Genomic DNA, 24,203 nt, shown 5'->3' with positions numbered 1-24,203 from the left:
TAAACAAACGGAGGAGATACAGTCCGCAAAACGCTATTTTGGTTGGGTTACGATGCACGGCTTTGTTTGTGATTAATGATTTCAATGCAAAGCAAATTGTATCATAGAGATTTATTAGTGGTAATAACTTCTTAACCCTTAACTAGAGTCGTGAACAATTGTTACGTATGTATAGTCGTGGGTCCATTAGACCCATGTATTTTGAAATGATCATAATTACTTATTTATGCATTTTTTTTAGGTAAATTTAAATAAAATATGATATTTTAGTTTATAATGAATGCATATTATAAAAATCAACAATTAGAACTTTTATTTACTTAACATAATTTCACTCATAAAATCAGTCGTTGTTTTCTTACACAACAAAAAGGCGTCTTAAAAAAAATTATAAATCTCAACAAAATTTTTATTTTTTTTAAATCAATTTTTTTTATCTAACTAAAAAAAGTATGTTGCTTCTTAGAAAAAAACAAAAACAAACCAAAAACTCTTATATAAAAAAAATAGCAATCCCTAATTACGTGCAAGATTTACAAATTATATTTGCACAAGTCATGCATATGGGCTCCTTTAGTGCACAAATGATCAGAACTTTCACAATTAGATATTTCAGAGCTCGTGTCATTTTCTCTCTCGACAACAAAATCTACATCATCATCGGAAAACTCATTATCTGATCTAGTTTCTGCAATACGGGTAGGTGTTGAGTTTTCATCGGAGTCTTCATCATTTCTTAACAATTCTTCATTTAACCATTGTTCTAACATCTCTTCGTTATCAACACGGACACTTCTGAGATTCGACATAGCAATAAACTAAAAAAAAATACAATAATAAATTTAATAACGAAAATAAAAGAGTTACGTATCTATAGTCGTGGGTCCAGTGGACCCCTCTAAAGGTCAGTACCTACCTAAGGAGTACCGAGCCGAACACGTCTGTCTCACAGGATACGCTCCGGCGTACTACAGGAAGGTACTGAGCAGTGGGAGGTTCTGCGGTAAGTGCCGTGGAGTAAACGAGACTTTAAAAACTCAACCTGGGTCCATTGGACCCACGACTCTAGTTAAGGGTTAATCAGAAGAGATTAGAACTGCTTCTACCTCGTTAAAGGAAGAGTAAAGAAATTGTAATATGATGCATCTGGAACTATACCATAGGTACATGCTTGTTACTGCTGTAAAGAATTACGATTTTAAATAAATGCACTCGAATATTATTTCATACGTCTACTTAGCTTACCTACATGTTCTACGTTAGTAGGTAGTAGACCTAATATAATGTTTATTTAATTTTTTACATCGTCTGCTAGCCCAAGAGACTAGGTAAAGTTTGTTTAAATCGGTAAACCTACAGCCAACTTATTTACCCATTTTATAATATCTAATTAACTTTAACCTCAACAACATTCAATTATTAATAGACCGAAACGTTAATTCTACGTATAATAAGTATTAACTAGTAATTCACAGTTATTCAATACATCTGACCTCCATGTACCCGATATCAACATTTGACTTAAATATTTTTATTTCCCAGCAAACGCAAAGAGATGTCTCAATAGAAAATATTGTTTTAGGAGATGACCCACTTCCCTACGCGGCGGATAACAGCACTACAAATATCTATTAATTCGTTATACCTACAATTATTTATTTGACTGCTATTATTTGTGGATATATAGATGTTATATACTTATAATATTTTTATCTGAAATAGAAATGCGTAACTAGGTATATTGTAGAATATCAGAATAGATTTTTAAAATTTATCAGGATTTGTTAAATAAAGGGGAAAACCGAACTCCAAATATCTCGCTATTTCTGAAGTTCGTTCAATTTTCAATTAAAATTCCGTGAAGCTTGAAAACCTTTTTTTCAGCCTGAAATTTTTATCTCTTTTCACAAAAAAGCTGAATTATATCGAGCAAAAATATTAACAAATAAAAAACATATTTTCTTGTCGACAGTACGTCGGTAAATTTATCATAAGTTATTGTTAATCTTTTATAGTCATCGGGATTTGGATTAAGAGGACAGGATATTTGGGGTAAGTATCGCTAATAACTCATCATTTTGTAAACAGATGTGCACGTGGTGTTACAGGCATATTGCTTGCTCTGAATTTGCGAGTCTGGACAAAAAATACATCACGAAGGAGGGCTGCAATCATTTTCCAATGTATAATATATCGAGCATATTTTGATCAGACCATAATGTGAAATAAACGTAATGAAGAATGTTGATATCACTTTATTATAGAAATAACGTGACGACATCTAAGAAAGATATTTTGACCTCAGTGGACAGATGTCAAATCTTTGTACCTTGTTCTATCCCATAGAGAGACAGCTTTTTTACATGATGTCTAGCAGTTGAGTATGCAGCATGTATGCAGTAAACTTTCGATTGTTAGAAATATATGAACTTGGTAACGTACTCTTTAGAATAAAAAAAAAGCTTTTACATGGAATAAATAAATATAAATTTGACTCTCATACCAACGAGCTTGTCTTCATACAAATTAAAGGTACTTTCATTAAAACCCAAAAAGCCCGAGCTTTATTAAAGTTAAATAAACTATAACAGCCACAAGAGAGCAATCACAACAACGAGGTTTAAATTTTGTACACAATGTCCCACTGAAATTTAGAATAAGCGTGTTTTTAAATTGCAAAACGTAACATCAAAGGACCAGCTGTGTGGACTGTGGACACAAGAAAAAAGCTGTAATCTCGCAAAAATGGTGACTCGGTGGACAGAATTCATCCTTTCAAAAGCGGACTATTTATGAATATGTTAACAGTAACAAGTGCAGTTGTTTTGCACTTTTATGTTATGCAATACTGGCGATATTAGGCATTAATGAATCAGGTCAAGCTTGTATTTGGATTTCAATTCCCTTTTTATATCTAAGTAAGTATTAAGGGACGTATGACTTTTTGATGAGAAATATTCGCCCTAATAAAAACCGAGTTTTTATCATTTGGGCTATTGGACTAACTAAAAATGAAGGCAGTCTTCTGCCCTACTTTGAAATTCGTGAATTCATTTGAAACCACAGCCAGCGACTTCGTCTGTATATTGAGATTTATGGATAAACTTTATTTTTCTTACACGCCGATACCTAGAGTTTTAGTCCCTAGGAGACCTATAAAGTTGGTATTTGGTACACCAATTAATTAAAAATGCTTAGGTATATCCTACGTTAAACGATATTCCACGAAGAAAACGCTTAAGAAAACGCTTCTACTGAATAGTTTATTTAATATAGAGCCATAGACTGCAGATTCAAATTAAAATATCTTGTAAAATTTTTCACTCTCACTCGTAACAGTTGTATACGTAGTATATTATTATTAGTCTGTGGTAACAGTATCAAAAAATCGTAAAGTTACTTAGTTACTCTTATTATAGTTACCTACTACATAATCAAAACAAATTCTACCGTTTATACAAATCAGAACGTAAAATTCCTACAATTGCATGTAACATCACAAGAACTTGGTAACGAGAAAAAGCATTGAATCAACAAACATCAGTCAAAGATGCTTTGATGTGAGGTTTATATACTATTGATTCACTTCGACCTCCATTCTTTTGTTTACTAGTTTAGTAAGCCACAGTCCTAATAATATATCTTTTCTCTAGTCGTAAATAAGACGAGAATAACATCATACTTAGATATTATGTATTTATGACACAATTTATTATGGTTGCAAATCTTTCATTTGTCAGAATATAACGTCGATTTTCGTTTTGTCGTAAAGTGATGATAATTTTTTGGGGGTAATGTAATGGAAAAGATTGTAATTAATATTCTTGACATTACCAATTCCTTGTAGAAAGAGTTTGGCGTTGATGCTAGGTATAGTAATGATAGGTAGTTCAGAAATGATTTCAGTAGAAAATATGTCATTATATGTTAGTGTTAGTATGTTATCTTCTATAATATAAAAATGAATCCCAAAATGTGTTGGTAAGCGCATAACTTTAGAACAGCTGAACCGATTTCTTTAAGTCTTTTTTTATTATATTCCTTGAAGTACGAGGATGGTTCTTATGTAGAGAAAACGTGAATATGTACCACGGGCGAAGCCGGGGCGGACCGCTAGTATAATATAAAAATGAATCCCAAAATGTGTTGGTAAGCGCATAACTCGAGAACAGCTGAACCGATTTCTTTAATTCTTTTTTGAGTTTTTTTATTATATTCCTTGAAGTACGAGGATGGTTCTTATGTAGAGAAAACGTGAATATGTACCACGGGCGAAGCCGGGCCGGACCGCTAGTAATTAATAATACTGTGAGAAAGAATACACGTAATCCATAATAATTTCTATACATTCATAATATACAACGTTATTAGCAAATATGCGAGGAATTTAATATCAAAACCTGGCTATCAGTGAAACACATGGCTACCAAACTTACGGTGTCGATTGATTCAATCATCATACCTATATGCGGTTATTTCGCTCCAGCGATTCTGAATATTGTACAAATTACAATACAATATGCATTTGAGCGTGAACCTTTTATTTGTATTGTTAATTAAATATATGGAAATATTGGATGGTAATTGTGATTTTAAGTTATATTTTTGTATAATTGATGTAATTGGCGATAGTTTATAAATTCTTTGTAAGTAATTTTTAAAGCACTAGTAACTGCAACTGTGTTAAATTTTGATTTAACTATAAATTTTATTATAGCTTTCAAGCTCTTATAAAAGATAGTTACGTTGTATACAGCTATATCTATTTCAATTGTATATTAAATATCAGTTCAAAAGATGGAGTAAAATAATAAAACAACCATTTCGATCAATATTTTATTTCAAAACGTATATAATATAAAAATAGTAAAAATATAATTTATCACGATTTCACCCACAAAGTTTCAAAAAACAATATTTCTGTTGACTTTATTTGATAAATATGTATACTTTGTACAGTGATATTTTACTTCTTCTACAACCGTTGTAGTTTCTCCCACTTCTTCGCTTGGTGTTTCTGAAAAAGTAAACACTATGAAAACCACAAAACTGGAAATTGTGCATACAATTTTATTCAATAAAGTTATTAAAAAATCTCATTATTGCTATTACTACGAAAAATAATGGTTATTTTTATAGATTTAGTATATAGAAACAACACAATGATAAACAGATCAAAGTTGTAAAAAAGTGAATTCTACTAATTGTAAATGCGAAAGTTTGTGAGGATGGATAGATGTTTGGTACTCTTTCACGAAAAATCTACTGGACGGATTTGGATGAAACTTTACAGTAATATAGGTTATACACATCAGAATAACACATGAACTATAAAAATACTTGACTTTGCTTGCGGGATCGTCCGCGAGTGCAACCGCGCGTCACAGCTAGTATGAAAATAAAATAGTAATTATAAAATACAGGTAAGGATATTGAAATCTTCTAAATATAACATTATTTTGTAATAAATTGAAATAAAATACAATGAAATAACGTACCAATATGTTGCCACACATTAGGCGGGAAAACTGGCAACTGAGAGTACACATAGACGAGTTTACATTCACGTTTGAGGCCAGAGTCGATTGCTCTATCCTTCTTACTGAGTTCTAGACGGTACCAAGTTGCAGATTTTCTATGAGAAAAATAAGTTTTATTTAAGGAAAAAATACAAAATAATATAATACAAACTGATAAAACATAATATTATAGTAAGTTGAATAAGGTTGTATGTAATGGTATTTAAATGTTTTCTAAATCATATTTCTCTTGTAAAATAAAAGCAGTAGTATTTATTTTGTATTTGTTATTGTTATGCCATTTAAGCGTGACAAGCGAACAAACTTACTTTTGTAAAATATAATAGATAATCTCCAATAAACATTATCGTCATCTATACATTACTTAGACACTACAATAAACATTAGCGCCATCTATACATTACTTAGACACTACAATAAACATTAGCGCCATCTATACATTACTTAGTTAAACAGACCAAATAATACAATAGTTTTAACAGAAACGATAGATGGCATTATTCACAATACAACTTAATTAACTTGGCATAAGATACCATTAATTTTTAAAAAGTAATTTATTTTTTGCCATGTTATAAATACACTATTAATCAAGATGAAATAAGAAATCGAAAAATATAAAGTAAAAATTAGCTATATCTTATGTGATAAAAATAATGTTTAAAATTACTTACTTCAAATGGTCCTGAACAATATTATTTGTTATTGGTATGTTTATCTTTAATATGGGATCATTCATCAACTGTCCCACCGTTTTGACTGGAGATTTCTCTGATACATACAGTTCTAAAATACGCGACGCCATTGGTTTTAATTGTGCTGAAAATTTTAAGACCATTTATTAACTAAAATAACTTTATACTTTTATAATAAGTTTCTAAACTATTTTGTTTCTTCATGCATTTCAAACAATCTTAGAAATAAATATGTTTAGTAAGTATATTACTAAGTACATAACTTATACCGAGTACAATATATTATACTGCTTTTTATATAGGCTTTTTTAGGCGGCAAAAGTCAGGTAATTGTCTGACGCGTACAAATGTTATGTATAAGAGTCGTACAGAAGATCAAACCCGGTTATGAAAGTCTAAAAGCCGATGAAAGATCGATCTTCACCGATATAATTTACGGACAAATAGTTATGCCTATCAAAAAGTGCTCATGGCTATTGTTTTAATTTTAGGTCTCGTCTATAAACGGCCGTTATTGTTTCAGTGTAAAATATCATAAAGTTATACATTTATTTCATACTAGAGGTCCGCCCCGGCTTCACCCGAGGTACATATTTCGCAATAAAAGTTAGCTTATGTCCTTTCTCGGGTATCAAAATATCTCCATACCAAATTTCATGCTAATTGGTTCAGTAGTTTAGGCGTGATTGAGTAACAGACAGACAGACAGAGTTACTTTCGCATTTATAATATTGTAGTATGGATTTCAGTTAACAAAAGAAACTTACCAAAATCAGCTCGTAAGCATGTTTCCGCGCGATACAAATGTTCCAAACACACGTGAACTTGCGCAAATCTCATGAGGAGGCTCTTCCATGGACTTATGTCTATTTCATCAGCTATTAGGGGCACCTACAAATATACAGTTACGTTAGATATTGGAATTTCGATGAAATTAAATAATTCATAATATAATAGAATAAAATTCAATCTATAATAGAAAAATGAATCCCAAAATGTGTTGGTAAGCGCATAACTTTAGAACAGCTGAACCGATTTCTTTAATTCTTTTTTTATTATATTCCTTGAAGTACGAGGATGGTTCTTATGTAGAGAAAACGTGAATATGAACCACGGGCGAAGCCGGGGCGGACCGCTAGTATACAATAAAAATTACTTCAGCTAAAAGATTCGCTCATAAATTCACATTGACAATTTAGGTTCTTTCCAGAATTCATCATTTACATGCATCTTAACTGGACATGCTGGACACAAAAGAACTCACTAATCCAAATATGTATATGATTGTATATTATTTGCTGTATAAAGTAGTTAACAATGACAGTATACTATTACTATTTTTACAATACTATGTTCTACGACTTTTATTGAAACATTCACATTCCACCATGATGCATTCTTACATTCTTCATCGATAGATGGCGCTAAGGTTAACTTCCTAATAAATATGTAATATTTAATCCCATCAAAAACATCCTGTAAAAAAACCAAGTCTCGCAGCTCAGTCTTTCTACCGTCAAAAGTTGTGAGATCCATGTAATACCAAGTCGGTTAATCTATTTAGTGTCTACTTGAAGGACCTTCTGTCTTAAGTTATTACATAAGTTATTATCATGCCAATATTAAAAATATTTAACGTTTTAAACAAATAGATCGACTTGGACATCGCTTGATTTGATTATTAGTATGTATCACACTACACAGCACGACGGGCCAGCGACCAACAGGAACGAGAGTTTCAATCGCGTGAGGCGCGAGAGACTAAAGAATCTAATATAATATTGTAATATTCATTTTGTTTTCATGCGATGTCCAAGTCGATCTATTTGTTTAAAACGTTAAATATTTTTAATATTGGCATGATAATAACTTATGTAATAACTTAAGACAGAAGGTCCTTCAAGTAGACACTAAATAGATTAACCGACTTGGTATTACATGGATCTCACAACTTTTGACGGTAGAAAGACTGAGCTGCGAGACTTGGGTTTTTTACAGGATGTTTTTGATGGGATCTCACTTCTTTTTGTAGAGCCTTTCTTTTTGATACCATCTACTTCTAACGAATTTTGTTAAAGGTCTTATGATATTTTCTTATTTTTATATGTAGTCTTCCTCTTTTTCTTTTCCGGTACTACTTCTTGAGCTTCAGCCACAGTTTTTCTCAAAGCCCACTCCCTGTCTCTATGGGCTTTTCTCGGAGGCTTTGATGTCTCAATTTTTGACAAGTCTGGACGGTAAATACTTCTTAATCTGTTGTATTCACAAATTGATGATTCCTGCGCTTTAATACTTCCAAAGTCGACATTAATGAGATGTAAACCGCCCAGACTTGTAACTCTCGAAAGTGCCACGTAAGCTTGACCGGATGTGAACACTGCAGAACCTATATCCATCAGCGCATTACTTAGGCTTAGGCCCTGACTTTTATGTATAGTTATAGCATAGGCTATACATATGGGAAATTGTTCGCGATGAACATAAGCTCTATTAATAATTTCAAATTTAGTTTTGACCGGACCAAGCTCGTATGCATTAGGTTCATTATTAAATGTGATATATATTCTCTTAATTATTTTTGAATTTTCAGGATCAACCTTTACTTTTCGCACTATACCGATAGATCCATTAACTAAACCGAGACTCACGTCAATGTTTCGCCTTAACATGACTTTTGCGCCTATTTTTATAATTATGTTTCTTTTCTAGACCTGCAGTCATAGAAGCATCGTCTTCATATTTTTTTATACATTCACGAGCTCTTTTTGTTAGGTACCTGGGACAATCAATGCTATCTATAGCTATAAGATTTATTTCAGGATGTGGGAGAGATCTTAGCATTGCAGTATTTAATTGTTGACACATATTTTTTGTAGGCAATAAGCAAACGGTATCATCAGGAAGTTTCGAGAGGTGTTTAATTATTTCAGTTAATCTGTTTTCATTTGAATCGGACTTGAGAGTTAATAATCTAGTCGAGAGTAACTCGCGGTCTTTTTTTGTAGTCACACTTAATCTAATTCTATTTAGCATATCAACAAAGTCAGAATCATTAATCTGCCGCATGTTAATTGTAAGTTCATCGTATGTGAACAGTTCAATCCACAGATTGGGAATACTGAGGGAACCTAGCAATTTGTTAGTTTCAGTATTCAGTTGGTGGTTGGTGGTGGTTATAAATTTAATAGGTGTAGATAGGTACCTACCATATGAGGCAAGGGAGGGGGTATAGGGTGGGTAAGGGTGTGTTTAGCCCATGAAACTGAACAACATTATTACTTGTAAAATGGTCGACGTAATGAAATCAATAACTTTGTAATCCCATATAAATATATGGGATTACAAAGTTATTTATGCAGTTGGTGTATTTGGAAAACTGGACCGAAATTACAAAATATTTAAGTTTTCCCATGATTAAAACACTAAACTCTATATGTATTCCAAATATGAAGCTTCTAAGTCTGCTAGAAGTGCCTTGGACTTTTGATGATCGGTGAGTCAGTGAGTGACAAAATTTAGAAACTTTAACAAGTTGTCATTCTTAAACTACTGGTTCAAATTGACTGAAATTTTAAATATTCCGTGTTTATACAATGCCGGATTAGTTACTGAAGATTCAGGTTTCTTGCTTTATCCACAACCGAATTATAGGGGGTCGAAAAAGGCCCGAATTGCTTCGAGAAAAGGATGGTACGGCCGTGCCGCTTTTTTTTTGCTCGACTTGGCGGGGGCACTGCCGTGCCCCCAGATCCTACTAATATTATAAATGCGAAAGTTTGTATGGATGTATGGATGTTTGTTAATCTTTCACGTAAAAACTACTGAACCGATTACAATGAAATTTAGCACACATATAGAGGGTAACTTGGATTAACACATAGGATAGTTTTTATCCCGGAAATCCCACGGGAACGGGAACTATGCGGGTTTTCCTTTGCAAACGCGGGCGGAGCCGCGGGCGGAAATCTAGTATTTATAATAAAAATATCACCTCATTACAATCCTTCTTCTCACTAACAAGTCCTCGACTCTTCAGTGAAGCGAAGTCATCAACAGTTAGATCATTTGTATCTTCCACACAGAAGGACTCAGAGTCCAGTCGTATGGAATGTTCGGTTGTTGTGTAGCTCTCGAAGGGGTTCAGTGTGAACTCACCGCCCATAGTCATGTCTTGGATTGTTTGGTTTATTTGATCGATTTTTTCTTTTGACCTGAGTAATAGAAATGTTTTTTAGGGAATGTAATTAAACAATATTTAGTTTTTAATTAACCGCTGTCGGTTGCCTCTGTAGGCAGAGTTCAGAAATGATCATTTAAATAGTTTGATGGTGTGGGACGAATTAACAAAGATTTAAAATGACAGGAACAGAAACAGGGGCCGTATTATGACCTCTTAGATTTTTCGTAAACTTCCGTCATCATACAATAAGTTACATACATTGTACTACAACCTACAACTAATAAAGAATAATAAAAAACTAGGACCTCATGAATTCAATAAATTTACATTTCCTCTTATTTCCACACTGTAGAAACAATTCATCAAGCCAGGCCTACAATAACATAATTATGTCAAAATATAATTTATTTAATTACCTGGCATCATTACTCCACACGCCATTTAGAAAGAAAGAATGTTCCAGAAGTGACATGATCCTAGTATACTCCCACATAGTTTTCTCAAAACCGACTTGAGCGATCAAAGACATAGCTTGTGGTGGACTGGAACGGAGGTTCTTTAGTACTTTCGATGTTTGGGAGTGACCTCTCGATAGCTTTAGCACTAGTTTTGATAGCAGGGATTTGTTGTTCACGTCGATCTAAAAAATATGAATTCGAAAATAATAAGACCAGTTAATCTAAATTTATTACATTTTTTTATTAATAACTCCTACACAAGTAATAAAAAATAAGCTTATTTCCATGAGAATAATAATATACGTATTTTTCTAAGTGTAGTTTAATATATTTTCAACTAGCTGCGCTCCGTGGCTCCGCTCCTGTTGATCTTAGCGTGATGATATAATATAGCCTGTAGCCTTCCTCGATGAAAATTTTTCAAATCGGACCAGTAGTTCCTGAGATTAGCGCGTCAAACAAACAAACAAACTCTTCAGATTTATAATATTACTAGCTTTCCACCCGCAGCTTCGCCCGCGCTGTCAAAGAAAAACCCGCATAGTTCCCTTTCCCGTGGAATTTCCGGGATAAAACCTATCCTATTTCCCGGGGTAAAAAGTAGCCTATGTCCTTTCTCGGGTATCAAAATATCTCTATACCAAATTTCATGCAAATTGGTTCAATAGTTAAGGCGTGATTGAGTAACAGACAGACAGACAGAGTTACTTTCGCATTTATAATATTAGTATGGATTAGTACAGATAATAATAAAGTTTAAAGCCGTAAACTTACAAATGGACGGATTTTTCCTGAAGAAATAAATGTGAGAGCTTGTAGTAATAATGTTATCAGTTCTTCTGCAGTTTCAGAATCTAAAAAAAGGAAACAATATATACATTTTTCAATTTGCCAAAAACTTGTGAATCTTTATTGCTTAATCATGCAATAACTTTTGAAACTATCATGCAATAAATTTTGATATTTAGATAGAACAGTAGCTGAAGACTTTAAAAATTATAGAATAATCTATGGAACTTTGTATTCTTTTATTGTACTAAAGGAACACAAAAGACATAAATATTTCCTTGTATTAAAAAATTAATCACTATATAGTATAAAACAAAGTCGCTTTCTCTGTCCCTATGTATGCTTAAATCTTTAAAACTACGCAACGGATTTTGATTCAAGAGGAAGGTTTTTATATGTAATTTGTTATGTTTTGGACAAAGCGGGCGAAGCCGCGGGCGGAAAGTTAGTTATTCAATAAATAAATCTCACCTCTCAAAACATCCCACAATTTATACGTAAAATCATTACTAGATCCCATTTTGTTCATATCATTCATACATTGTCGTAACGTAGTCGTGTTATCTGTGACACACAGACAACCTCCCGTCGGACATTCTGCTGTATATGTGTATATTTCGGTTTCGTTAAGTAATTCATTAAGACGCTTTGTATTGTTATATCGCTTCATGCCGGGGATTAGGTTTCTGTGAAATATAAATACATAAATTGATTCTCATATTGTACTAGTTTCACCCGCGCTCCGCTTCTGTTATTCTTAGCATGATTTTATATTATAGCCTTCCTCGATAAATGGGCTATGCAACACCGAAAGAATTTTTCAAATCGGACCGGTAGTTCTTGAGATTAGCGCGTTCAAACAAACAAACTCTTCAGCTTTATAATATTAGTATAGAAGTATAGTTGTTACATTTTATTTTTTTTAATCCAAAGAAAATACCGACCTAAGCACAAAATTTGTTTCTCACTTCTATTAACGCACAATTTTTAATTTCTTCACGATAGTGGGTTAACTATTATAAACCAAAATTTCAAGCGAGAAGATATAACTAAATTTTTTTTTAAATACTAGCTGTCCGCCCCGGCTTCACCCGTGGTACATATTTACGTTTTCTCTACATAAGAACCATCCTCGTACTTCAAGGAATATAATAAAAAAAGATATAACGAAATCGGTTCAGCCGTTCTCAAGTTATGCGCTTACCAACACATTTTGGGATTTATTTTTATATTATAAGATGTACTTATACTTTCAGCCCTGAACGAATTGGTCATGAAATCGGTTGCTGGCTTGGTTTTCTGGCTTGGCCCGCGTTTTCAAAGAAAAACCCGCATAGTTCCCGTTCCCGTGGGATTTCCTGGATAAAACCTAGCCTATATTACTCGTGGATAATGTAGCTTTTGAATGGTGAAAGAATTTTTAAAATCGGTCCAGTAGTTTATGAGCCTATTCATTACAATCAAACAAACAAACAAAGTTTTCCTCTTTATAATATTAGTGTAGAAGAAGCGTGAAGTGTACAATATAATACTACTTATTATTATACTCAATGTTACCTAATAACAGCCTTCTCCAGATCAACATTACCAGCAGCAGCTGTCATATCAACGAGCAATTCATTAATTTGATGTAGCGCACAAACTGATTTCCATACAGCGTTGCAGGGGCTGGCGAGATGGCCTATTATTACTTCTTGTTCCTGAAATATGTTTTAATATATACACTTAAGTTTTAGTTTGCCTTGTTAATGTTAATGATGTATATTAACTGATATAATATAGAAAAATAGAAGGGATAGAAGGCACAGTAAAATATTACTAAATATGTGATAAATCATAATAAACTTGAATGCCATTTTATTTTTATTTGCTAAATACAATTTCTTTGTATTTAGAATGTATTATAAAAAACTAAAATTATTCATAGTTTACCTCACAATAAAGTGGCCATCTTTTATTTATAGGTCTTCAAAGAAACTTAAAGCTTACAAAAATAATAACTATACAAATACTTACAAAATGTACTTTACAACTTATAAAAGGTGTTAACAATGTTTTAGCTGCCCATGTGCAATGCAATTCGGTTATACCACTGTGTGGAGTATTTAATAGATCTTCGTAGTTCAACTGGCCGTAGGATATACCAGACACTGTGTATTTGCAATCTACTGATACATTTACCTGTAAAATATTAAATTAAGTAACTAAGCTCTGAAAAAAGCTGAGTTATAAACATATTTTAATAGAAATTACAAAAGGTATAATTTCCAAATGGTTTCAATAATTGAAATATTGGAATTATTCAATTGAAACATTTTTTTCCATAATGATATGAACTACTTGCCAAAATAATTTCATGACAATCTGTATAAACATGTATTAGATTCCAATAATGAGTATTCTGTCTTATAAACACAATTTTAAATTAAATATGAAGTAACAAATAAATCTTAGAAAATTATAAATACTTATGACTATATGTTACAATAACTTCAAATAAATTATTTACCAAATCTTCATCAATACATTCTTGCACAGCAAAATCTTTCATCAGATTCTCAACATCAACATCCTCTAGTGTGACCGCACCCTTATAATTAACAATGCCTCTTGTAAACTCGTCTTTATTAGATTGTATAGTTAGAAGTAAGGGTTTGCCTTCACTAGGAGTGCAGAGAATCCACATGGGTATTGCTTCCTCTTTAGATAATGTAGAGAGGTTTTTTGTGTATAAATTTGCTATTTCCCTGTAAAATTGTTTCCAGTTTAAATAATAATATATAATCTAGCAGTTATGTAACCTTCCAAGTGTGATTGCACTATGTTAATTTTATATCATCACTATAATAAATTTTAATTCATATCTAATTGAATGAATGAATGAAAGCTTTATTGTACACACCAAATTATACATAACATAAAATTAAATACACATAAATTGCACTATAGACCTTAATATAATTGACCCATTGAGCCCCGAGCGGCCTGATCGGGCCACGACACAATAGATTTTCTTTTGATTCCGGGGGGTGAGTTATTAAACTGATGTAACTAATACTTTTTCTAACATACCTAGCTTTTTCAATATCAATAGGACAGTGGAGAAATTCCTCTTTTCTCCATAGTTGTGGTTCTTCAGACATCATGGTTTCATCTAACATAGCATGAATACTTAGATCCAATTTTAACGGAGATCCAGTTAAGTCCAATTCATCTGTAACGGTTTAAAAAAAATAATGTTTATACAATGTTAAAGTTAAAACATTCATTTAGAAAATAAGTTTTTAAAAAGAAAACAAAATCATATGGATTAATTCAATTTAACACAACACAGCAATTTTCAATGAATTATGAATCATATATTCTGTAGTAATATTTCTTGTAGACAAAATTTAACAATTGTTATGTTTTATTAATGTGATTTTTTTAGGTAGACCATGCTTCAAAGAAAAAAAATACCTACCTACTTTGCCTTGCCTGTTAACATTTCTTATGGTTTTTGCTTACCTTGCTCGTTTTTAATACTTTTGGAGTTGTTTTCATTTGTTCCTGATCCTGATTGTTTTGCCTGAAATGAAGTGAATATTTTTATCATACATTATTTTATACTTACTAAACTTACGTTTCTACATTTTTCTAACTTACTTTGGAGTAAACCATAACGATTTCATTGTTAGTTTTTGTATAAATTTCAACGTAACTAGGACTAGATTGCCTTTCAAAATTTAACTTCGGATAATTTTCTAACACTGGCTGCAAAATATCTTTCATTTTAATGCTAAACAAAAGAAAGAAATAAATAATACAATCCGCGAACGTTTTTAACTTCTAATTCTAAATTCAAATTACAAATTCATCCGTTGCAACGTCACTGTCATTAGTTTTGTGTTACCATCAAGATGTTACCATCAAGGTTACCATTATTATTTGATTGATGTTTATTATCTTTGGTATTTCATTATTATTTTTTTATTATGTATTAATTAAAAATAAATGAAGGTTTAATTAAACAAAACATATATCTAAATATTTACTTAATTATTAAAATATTATGTTATAGGAAGCCCAGTAATATTAATTTATACCACAAGATGTCACTACGAGACCATGATGATAAAACCACAATAAAACGCATTTCAATTTTTTTACTATAGACTAGGTACCTAAATTTTATACGTATATACTTTTCTTCTATTAATATGAAGGTAATAAATCCTATAACATAACATTATTAATAATTATATTTTGGTATTATCAAGGAATTTTTTTTTAGGAATTTCAGCCGCTGCATATTAGTTTTCATGAAAGCGCAGAAGTGACAACAATTAGGTAGGTAGGTATTTTTGAATTTTTAATTACCTTAGAACCTACGTACTTTAAACTGTGTCTTTTTTAATAAAAAGGATCCTTTTATTAGATATCGCTTTCTAGATTCAGTCACGAGCTGAGGATAGGTAATATTGAATTGGGTCAATTTTTTTACAAAGTTAGGTTTTTCATTCAGTACCTATGTAAATCTAACAGTAAATCAACAGGAAACATCGAACACTACCTACTTTTCTTTTAATTGCTAGTTCTGGATAGGTTAAAACCAAATAACAACCTGTAGGTATCTATAATATTATATTTTAGCAGAACTGAAATAACAAGAACATTCAAGAATAAAAAATTGGGCTTTCTCATTACATAGTCGGTGTTAAAATCAGCTTATTTTTTTTTAATTATATAGCTACAATAATTACAATTCGACATTTGCATTGTACCTACCTACAATACGCAGTTGTTTATACTATGCATTTATCCTATTCTATTTGATGTATTTCGTAGCCTGCCCATGAGACATTACAGCACTAAAGAGTACAACAGTACAGTGCAGCACAAGGCTCATGTTTTTAATAGAAAAAAGTAATAAATAAATAAGTAAATAAAACTGAAAAAACCTTGTCCTGGCCCTGTAGTCTGTACAAATTAGTCGGTAATTACCGATAACTTATTTATAGACCCGTCTTCAGCAATGAAAATGATGTCGCTTAATACCTCTCCCCAATTTGATGGAAGCATACAATGGATACATATTTGTTTATAATTTTTATTCTTCACAAAACTTTCCTTTATGCGTCAAAATATTTATATAATAATAGCCTTGTAGCAATGCATTTTTATCTAAATTAATAACATCATTATTTCAATTCCGTAGATATATGAAAAATAAATAAAATATAGATTTCATGGATTTGGAAAATCATTTCTTTGCAACACATTCGAATATTGTCAAAACAAATTATTCTTTGACATTGTCAATCGTTATGATACCGACGTTTGATTTCGACAAGATCTCGAAGGCCCTTCTCCCATTACGCTACCGGTATACTAAACGTCCGCGACTAGTAATAGGTGGTCGTTTTTACGTCGCGTTTCGCGCGTATCTCTTCGGAAGAAAGATAAAAAATTCTTATCATCATGTTGTAGTTCACGTGCGGCTATAAAAACTCTACAATTTACTTATGTTTCTTTCAATATATGGATGAATCCAGTACATCCTACTTTTACATCGTCACTGGAATCGCTCGACATAGCGTCCGTCTACAAAAACGAGGCACAATAATGATGAATTTAGTCATTTTTCAGTCGCTTAATATGCGAGCATCGGGCAGCGAGCAAATATCTAACTAGTATTCTACTCGAGCATCGTATTCTAGAAGTATCGAAATGGGAGAAGGGCCTTACGGTTTGTGTGGATTTGTAGATACGGTTGATAATATCGGAAACATCATATCTATATCTATACATATAATAAAATCGTAGGAAAGTCAAAACTGTACATTGAATATTTTTTTAAAAGAATACTTGATCCATGATCTATAATCGATATAGAAACCAAAAACATAGTTTTTAGAATATTTGTCTGTTTGTCTGTTTGTCTGTTTGTCTGTATGTATTTCCGAGCTAATCTCAGAAAGTACTGCATAGATTTACTTCAAATTTTGCATGAATATTCCTTAGAGGTCGGGTGAAGATAGTTTATACATATTATCATGATATCACCTTCGGGGGAGGAGCTGTGAACCTTTATTTTTCTTACCTATTCTGTGTACTACGACAGCGTACAATTTAAAGACTCATGTTTAAATGTTGGTTTCGAGTAAGCCATGCTATTTATCTAGCTTTACAATATAAAAACTATGTCATTTACGTAATTTGGGCAGAGAAACAGAGTATTATTATAATTTTATAATAAATAGAACATTTCACACTTCCGATGCTATATTATGATTTAACGCAATATTTTTTTCTCTTATTTAATGTTATTGCAATTAAAATAAAATAAACAAATAATGTTTTATTTGTAAGATGGTTTCAAAATCTTATTGAAAATGTTAAGAAGCCTCTTATATTATATTAAATAAATATTAAAATAGTGTACTGCTGTCTGCATTTATTCAGCCTAAATTATTGCATTCATATTCGATTAATTTCTTTTTGAACTTCTAGGATAATAAAATTATACAGATGAATACAAATAAAATAAAACGATTCAATTACGAAATAAATTTATTAGAAAATTTTAATTTAACAGTTTATAATAGCGTAGTTGAAAATTTGGCTCAAAACCATCATCCCTCACCAACATAATAATTCTAGTAACTTGTTCATCTGTAAAATATAAAATTTATAGATAAATATTTATATTTAACACATAAATAATATTAACCGTGAACCGCTAAATCAATTGCATTGCATCCTTTGCTTATTAACTGTAATAAAATATACAATGATGCACATAATATAATATAATAATACAAGCTAAAAATACAAGTGATACAAATTATCCGTTCCGTCCTTAGTTTTAGTTCCGTCAGTTTCTATGATGTCTTAAAGATTTCTCAAAAGGCTTCGAATTGAGCAGAATTATCTTGTAGAGCTTTTGGAGTCTTTTGATTAGAATTTTATTGCACTTCACAAATAACAAAATATTACTAAACTAAAACTAATAGCTTTAACTATATAAAAACATAACGCAGATTAACATTTTCTTAGGATATTTGTTATCCAATAGATTTATAGGACTTTTAAGAACATAATTAAAAATTATCCTCTTGAAAACACACAATTTATATTTATTTTGATAGAAATATTATTTTCATGATTGATGATTGATGTCAAATGTCAAAAAAGTAAATAAAGAGGTTGCCATACATGGAATTTTGGATTCCATGAATATGTAATTAAGAGCCAGCGCGCACGAGCAACTTTGTCTCCGCAACTATTTTGTCTCTCCCATCAATTTGTATGGGGAGTTGCGTCGCTACGTGCGCGCACTTTCATACTAGCCCATGGGTGGGAGAGACAAAATAGTTGCGGAGACAAAATAGTTGCGGAGACAAAGTTGCTCGTGCGCGCTGGCTCTAATAGAACATTAATTAAACGATTGATATAAAAAATATCGAATTTGATTAAAATTAAATTAACTGCCATGTTTTTTTGTGCATAAAATTTGCTTTTTTTATATGCAATTGCAATTGTAATAATGCGAAAATTAATATAACTAATTTTAATTTACTATCTATTCCCTAAAACTAAGCTAAATTTCTTGGAAAAAGAACACTAAATTTTTTAGGTCTATACTATAGTTACTGATTGGTTACTGATAATCGTTAGTTACCGACCGATTTCGGTCGATATCGATGTCGATTAGTGTCGAGACTACGCCTACTGAACTCCTGTCAACTGAAAATATTATGTTCCCGAATCCATATCAGTTTACGGATAATATGAAAGAATCACGCTCACAAGCCATTAGAAAGCGCATACCAATCAAATCATCCTTAATTTAAAGTACAAACAATTATTGTGCTAAGCTAAATATTAGGTATGCAAAAGAATACGAAACCTTATCCGTTACCGCTTGAGAAAATCTTAACCATTTGTTTAATACACATTTGCTAGAACATTCGCATGTAACTTTATATCCCCGCATTATCGAGAAACGCTAACCACATACTCATTTCAGCATAAAAACCTTTACAGATATATGGGATTTATTTATTAGACGTTTCACAGGTAACGCAGATTTTAACCGCAACTTGAATACAGGGGCGGCGTATAGTGGATTACTTGGAGGCCCTGAATCGTAAGGGAGGCACAATATGATTATTATCATGTAAGTATTTTACTGTAACATATTGTATTTAATGTTTCTGAAAGATTTTATTTTATATGTTGATTTTGCTCTTAACTGTAAATATTATAATGAGCTTTCATCATAATTAATTCTGCAATGTTGCTTTTTTATATACAATTAAAATTATATTAAATTGAAACGAAATTAGACGAGCACAGACGTAAAGTCACAATTATAATGAATATATCCAAAAAATCTCACAGTAAGAAATTAGCAAAGTTTTTCTGTTCTGTAGTTACGAAAAGCTCTCATGTTTTAAAAAAATATGATAGCCTAGGAAATATTTTATGTACCAATAATATAGTAATAACAATCTATATACGTAATGCCCTTGACCGTATAAATATAGGGTTAAACTCTTATTTACGGTTCATAGTTTGGCATAAGGGCTCCGGTAACCCGATCGCTGCTTAAGTACATCCCTGTGCGCTATATAATCAGCTTAATTAAAACAAGTCTTGATCAAGTGGGCGGATCCGATAGAGCGTTACTATCTTACGCTGAAAATAGGATTTCCTAGATAAATGTATGATAAGTTTAATTCCTTGAATCTATGGAATTCCGGTATGCTTGTATTGGGTGCACGATGCATCAAAATATATAAATCTCTAAAACTGTTAAAGTTTTATCAAAAGACTTCAAAAAAGGAGGTGTTTCTCAATTCGACTTTTGACTAGGTGAACCAATTACGATATTTTTTATTTTTATTTGAAAGCTGACAAGCTCCAGCTTGTCATGTGGTCCCATGTAAAGTTGGTTTAGTTCTGACAATATTAAGGCTGTTTTTAGTTGTTTTGTTAAAAGAATATTTTAGTATTTGCAAGCACTTTTAGATTCAGGTACACAATATGTAATTTGTTAAAGCATCAACATCGATTTTAAACATGTATGACTTGTATTGATTATTCGTAGAGTGCACCTATGTGCTACGTCAGTGCTACGTTTTTAACGTAGCACATTAGACCAGATGAAGCTAATATATTATACATATACCTACAACATCATTAATTCATATCACTATGAAAAATGAAGAAATATAAACGCGAAAATTTTTGACTATGTATGAGTGCATGTTTGTTTTTGTGATTATTTTGCCTACGACAAAAAGTTGTAGGCAAAATAATTATCAGAGGTAGAGATTATGGTCTTTGTAAACCATTCGCATGCTAGCTGTGACTGGCGAATTGTGTAGAACATGTTCTCTCATAACACCAATGTACTACCTACCTCTTTTCTTGCGAATAAATTATTCATTTCATTCATTCATTTCATACACATACAACACGTTTATCCGGATACCATGCGAAAGATGTTGGGATTAAAAGTTATATCTGTTTAATAATATGTTTAAAAATTAAACCCACGCACTTGGCTTCTAGGGTCCAATTCCTAAATGCCATCTTACGGATATAATATTTATGAGCATAACTAATGTGTTACTCCTTACTAGCTACATAAACTAGGTACTTGACTAAGACTGATTATGATGAAATTTGCATAATACACAATATAGACTTTGTGTTTAAGTACCTACCTACGGAAAAAATGTGGGGAACATGAAGGAAAAAATATTTAAGTATTAAAAATCAGATCTCTTTTTTTGCTGTCTGTACAAACACCATTCTAAGTCGTGGTGGTGTTATTGTTACCATATTGTTGTGAGGTTTGCAATTTGACAAGATTCGTAGTATTCTAAAGGAAAAGGATTCAGGCTATAATATTATCTGCCAATTGACCACCTCTTCATTGTTTTAAGCTAACTAGTTTACATAAAAGCAACCCTTTTATATTGATCCTTTCTGAAGATGTGGTAAATTCATTAGTACCTATGAATAAAAAGCGAATCAAAATGTATTTTTTTACCCGACTGCCAAAGAAGGAGGGTAATGTTTTTCGAGTGTATGTAAGTATGTATGTATGTCTTTTCCTTTGTGACCACCTGTAGCCTAAACGGCTTGATGGATTTTGATGTATGAGGTATCGTTAGATTTGTCTTGATTACGGGAGTGTCATAGGATACATTTTATCCTAAAAGTCCCACGGGATAAAGACATAATAATATTTTTTCTAAATTTCCCTTTAAAAAAATATGTAGGTATGCGGTATCATTAGATTCATTTCAATCACGGGAGTAATTAATATAGGATACGTTTTTTCTCAAAATTCCCACGGGAACATGTTAATTCTGCGTCAACGCAAAGCAACTCATGCGTTAGCAAGCAAAAAGATAGGGCGTGGCCTGGCATGCGGCGCGCGGCGCGGTGCGGTTATGTTGCGGAGTAACATCACTCGTAATCTAAAGCCAAATGTCGTCCAAATAATTTAAAATGGTACTTACATATACATAGTCTTCTACATCTACAACATTTTCGTTAAATAAAAACAGCTAAAAAGTTATAAATAAAAAAATTATTATTAAAAAAACAAAATACCCGACTGCACACTAAAAAAAGAGTAAAACAAGCCCCACAATAATATTGATCAATCAAATGCTAAAAACTAATTATGTAATACCGTTTAAACAATACCTATATTAAAATACACTACAATATGTGTTCGTAATCGGTAGTTAAATAAACAGAAACTTATTTTGAATACAAATTTACTGAATATAATTTATAAATGTTGATGGAAAGCATCGCAGGCGGGGACCACCTTGACCGCCACCAACGAAAATTCTGCTAAATGGTGCACAACCGAAATGACTAAAAATAAGCCTCTGTTGGTCCCCGCCTGCGATGCTTTCCATCAACATTTATAAATTATATTCAGTAAATTTGTATTCAAAATAAGTTTCTGTTTATTTAACTATCGATTACGAACACATATTGTAGTGTATTTTAATATAGGTAATGTTTAAACGGTATTACATAATTAGTTTTTAGCATTTGATTGATCAATATTATTGTGGGGCTTGTTTTACTCTTTTTTTAGTGTGCAGTCGGGTATTTTGTTTTTTTAATAATAATTTTTTTATTTTGTATTTTTTTTTACTTTAGTGTAGGTAATTAAAGTATTCGCTTGATTAAAGTCATTCAAATCAACATAATATGAGATGAGTGCTACGATAACTATTGAGTACACCTATATTTATTTATAATTAGTAATTAGTAATTACTATTTAGTTTTATTTTCGGCATAGGATAAACTGTGGGACAAACTATTCAAAATTGCAGATAATGTATTAACGTAACTTCCAGTTAAATGATTTTTTTATATTTTTTTATTTTAATGTAAATGTTATTATTTTAAGATAAATAGTAGGAATTGTATTCTCTATGTATTCTCTAAAATGTATTCTCTGAACGCCAACAGAAATATTAATAATATTATTATATTATACCGTACGGACAATGGATATAATACGAATTTGTTTGGAAACTAATTAGAATTTCCATAAAATGCCACATCCAGTTTGCGCATCATGCGTCAGTGATTTACATTTTAAAACGAAAATGAGCATAGACAATATTCAACGTTTGACCAACTATTTGAAATTAGAACGAGTTTAAAATACGAATGTCTTCCAATCACACGATTGTTTTTATTTAAGTATTTCAAAATGTTCATTGATTGTGTAATTAGGTAATAATTATTATATTGTGTTAATTTTATTTTTAATATTTAGGTAGTAACTACGTATTATAAAGTGAATTGGAAAATTCTAAGTAAGTAATGAATATTAATCTAATAATCTCATTTATATTTTCAAGTATAGAAAATAAGAAGAGACGATCGAGGAAGGACGAGGAACGAGCTAATTTTCCAAGAACGCTACGAAGATGCAACATAATAACTTAATAAGGTAAAAAGTATTAAATACTTTTAACTAAAATATTGCTTCCTCCATTATTTTATACCAATACAGTTAATTCAAAAAATATTTCAGAACTAAGTATTAGACAAATAAAATGTCCCCTGTAATATCCGCGGATTATTGAATCCACAAAAGCCTATAACGACTGTAATAGGAAAACTATTTGGAAAAGGGGATTTATTTTCTTTTTTAACTTCTTTGTTTCTGTGGAAAGAGGGTGGATTAATTTGGGGAAAGTTTCCTCTCGAAAAGTTAAGGTCGAGAAATACATTTTGTCTAAAATTTTAACGGATTCCTAGAAGATTGCATGAAGTGAAAAGAATTGAAATTAGAAATCATAGTTATACAAATTAGAGTTTAAAGCCTTCCTTTGATTGTTAGATCTTATTAGGAATACCTAATTATGACATTTTCTACCTACACTAGGTAATCATAAGGTTGTTACATAAGATCCATTATTATCTACTTTTATTGGAACTATTTAAAGTGCCAAAAAGTGTTGCTCTAGTAAAATTTGCCGCGCTTACGCCCAAGCACTTTAG

General features: G+C 31.5%; 1 protein-coding gene across 1 annotated transcript; it reads right to left on the bottom strand.

Annotated features, from left to right (window-relative positions):
* Positions 1–4,857: 4,857 nt before the first annotated feature.
* On the bottom strand, positions 4,858–15,495 carry LOC123695095 (protein zwilch). Its single transcript, XM_045640814.1, has 14 exons — positions 15,308–15,495; positions 15,170–15,230; positions 14,735–14,876; positions 14,172–14,409; positions 13,679–13,843; positions 13,220–13,362; positions 12,134–12,348; positions 11,648–11,727; positions 10,832–11,055; positions 10,227–10,446; positions 7,003–7,126; positions 6,215–6,359; positions 5,499–5,635; positions 4,858–5,017 (listed from the first exon to the last, which is right to left on the bottom strand). The coding sequence occupies exons 1-14, from the start codon at positions 15,431–15,433 to the stop codon at positions 4,905–4,907; spliced, it is 2,133 nt and encodes a 710-aa protein (XP_045496770.1). The 5' UTR covers positions 15,434–15,495; the 3' UTR covers positions 4,858–4,904.
* Positions 15,496–24,203: the final 8,708 nt, after the last annotated feature.

Source organism: Colias croceus, chromosome 10, assembly GCF_905220415.1.
Source record: "Colias croceus chromosome 10, ilColCroc2.1".
NCBI classification, from domain to species: Eukaryota; Metazoa; Arthropoda; class Insecta; order Lepidoptera; family Pieridae; genus Colias; species Colias croceus.
Note: the sequence above shows the minus strand (reverse complement) of the source record. Positions and strands in the feature narration are given on the sequence as shown.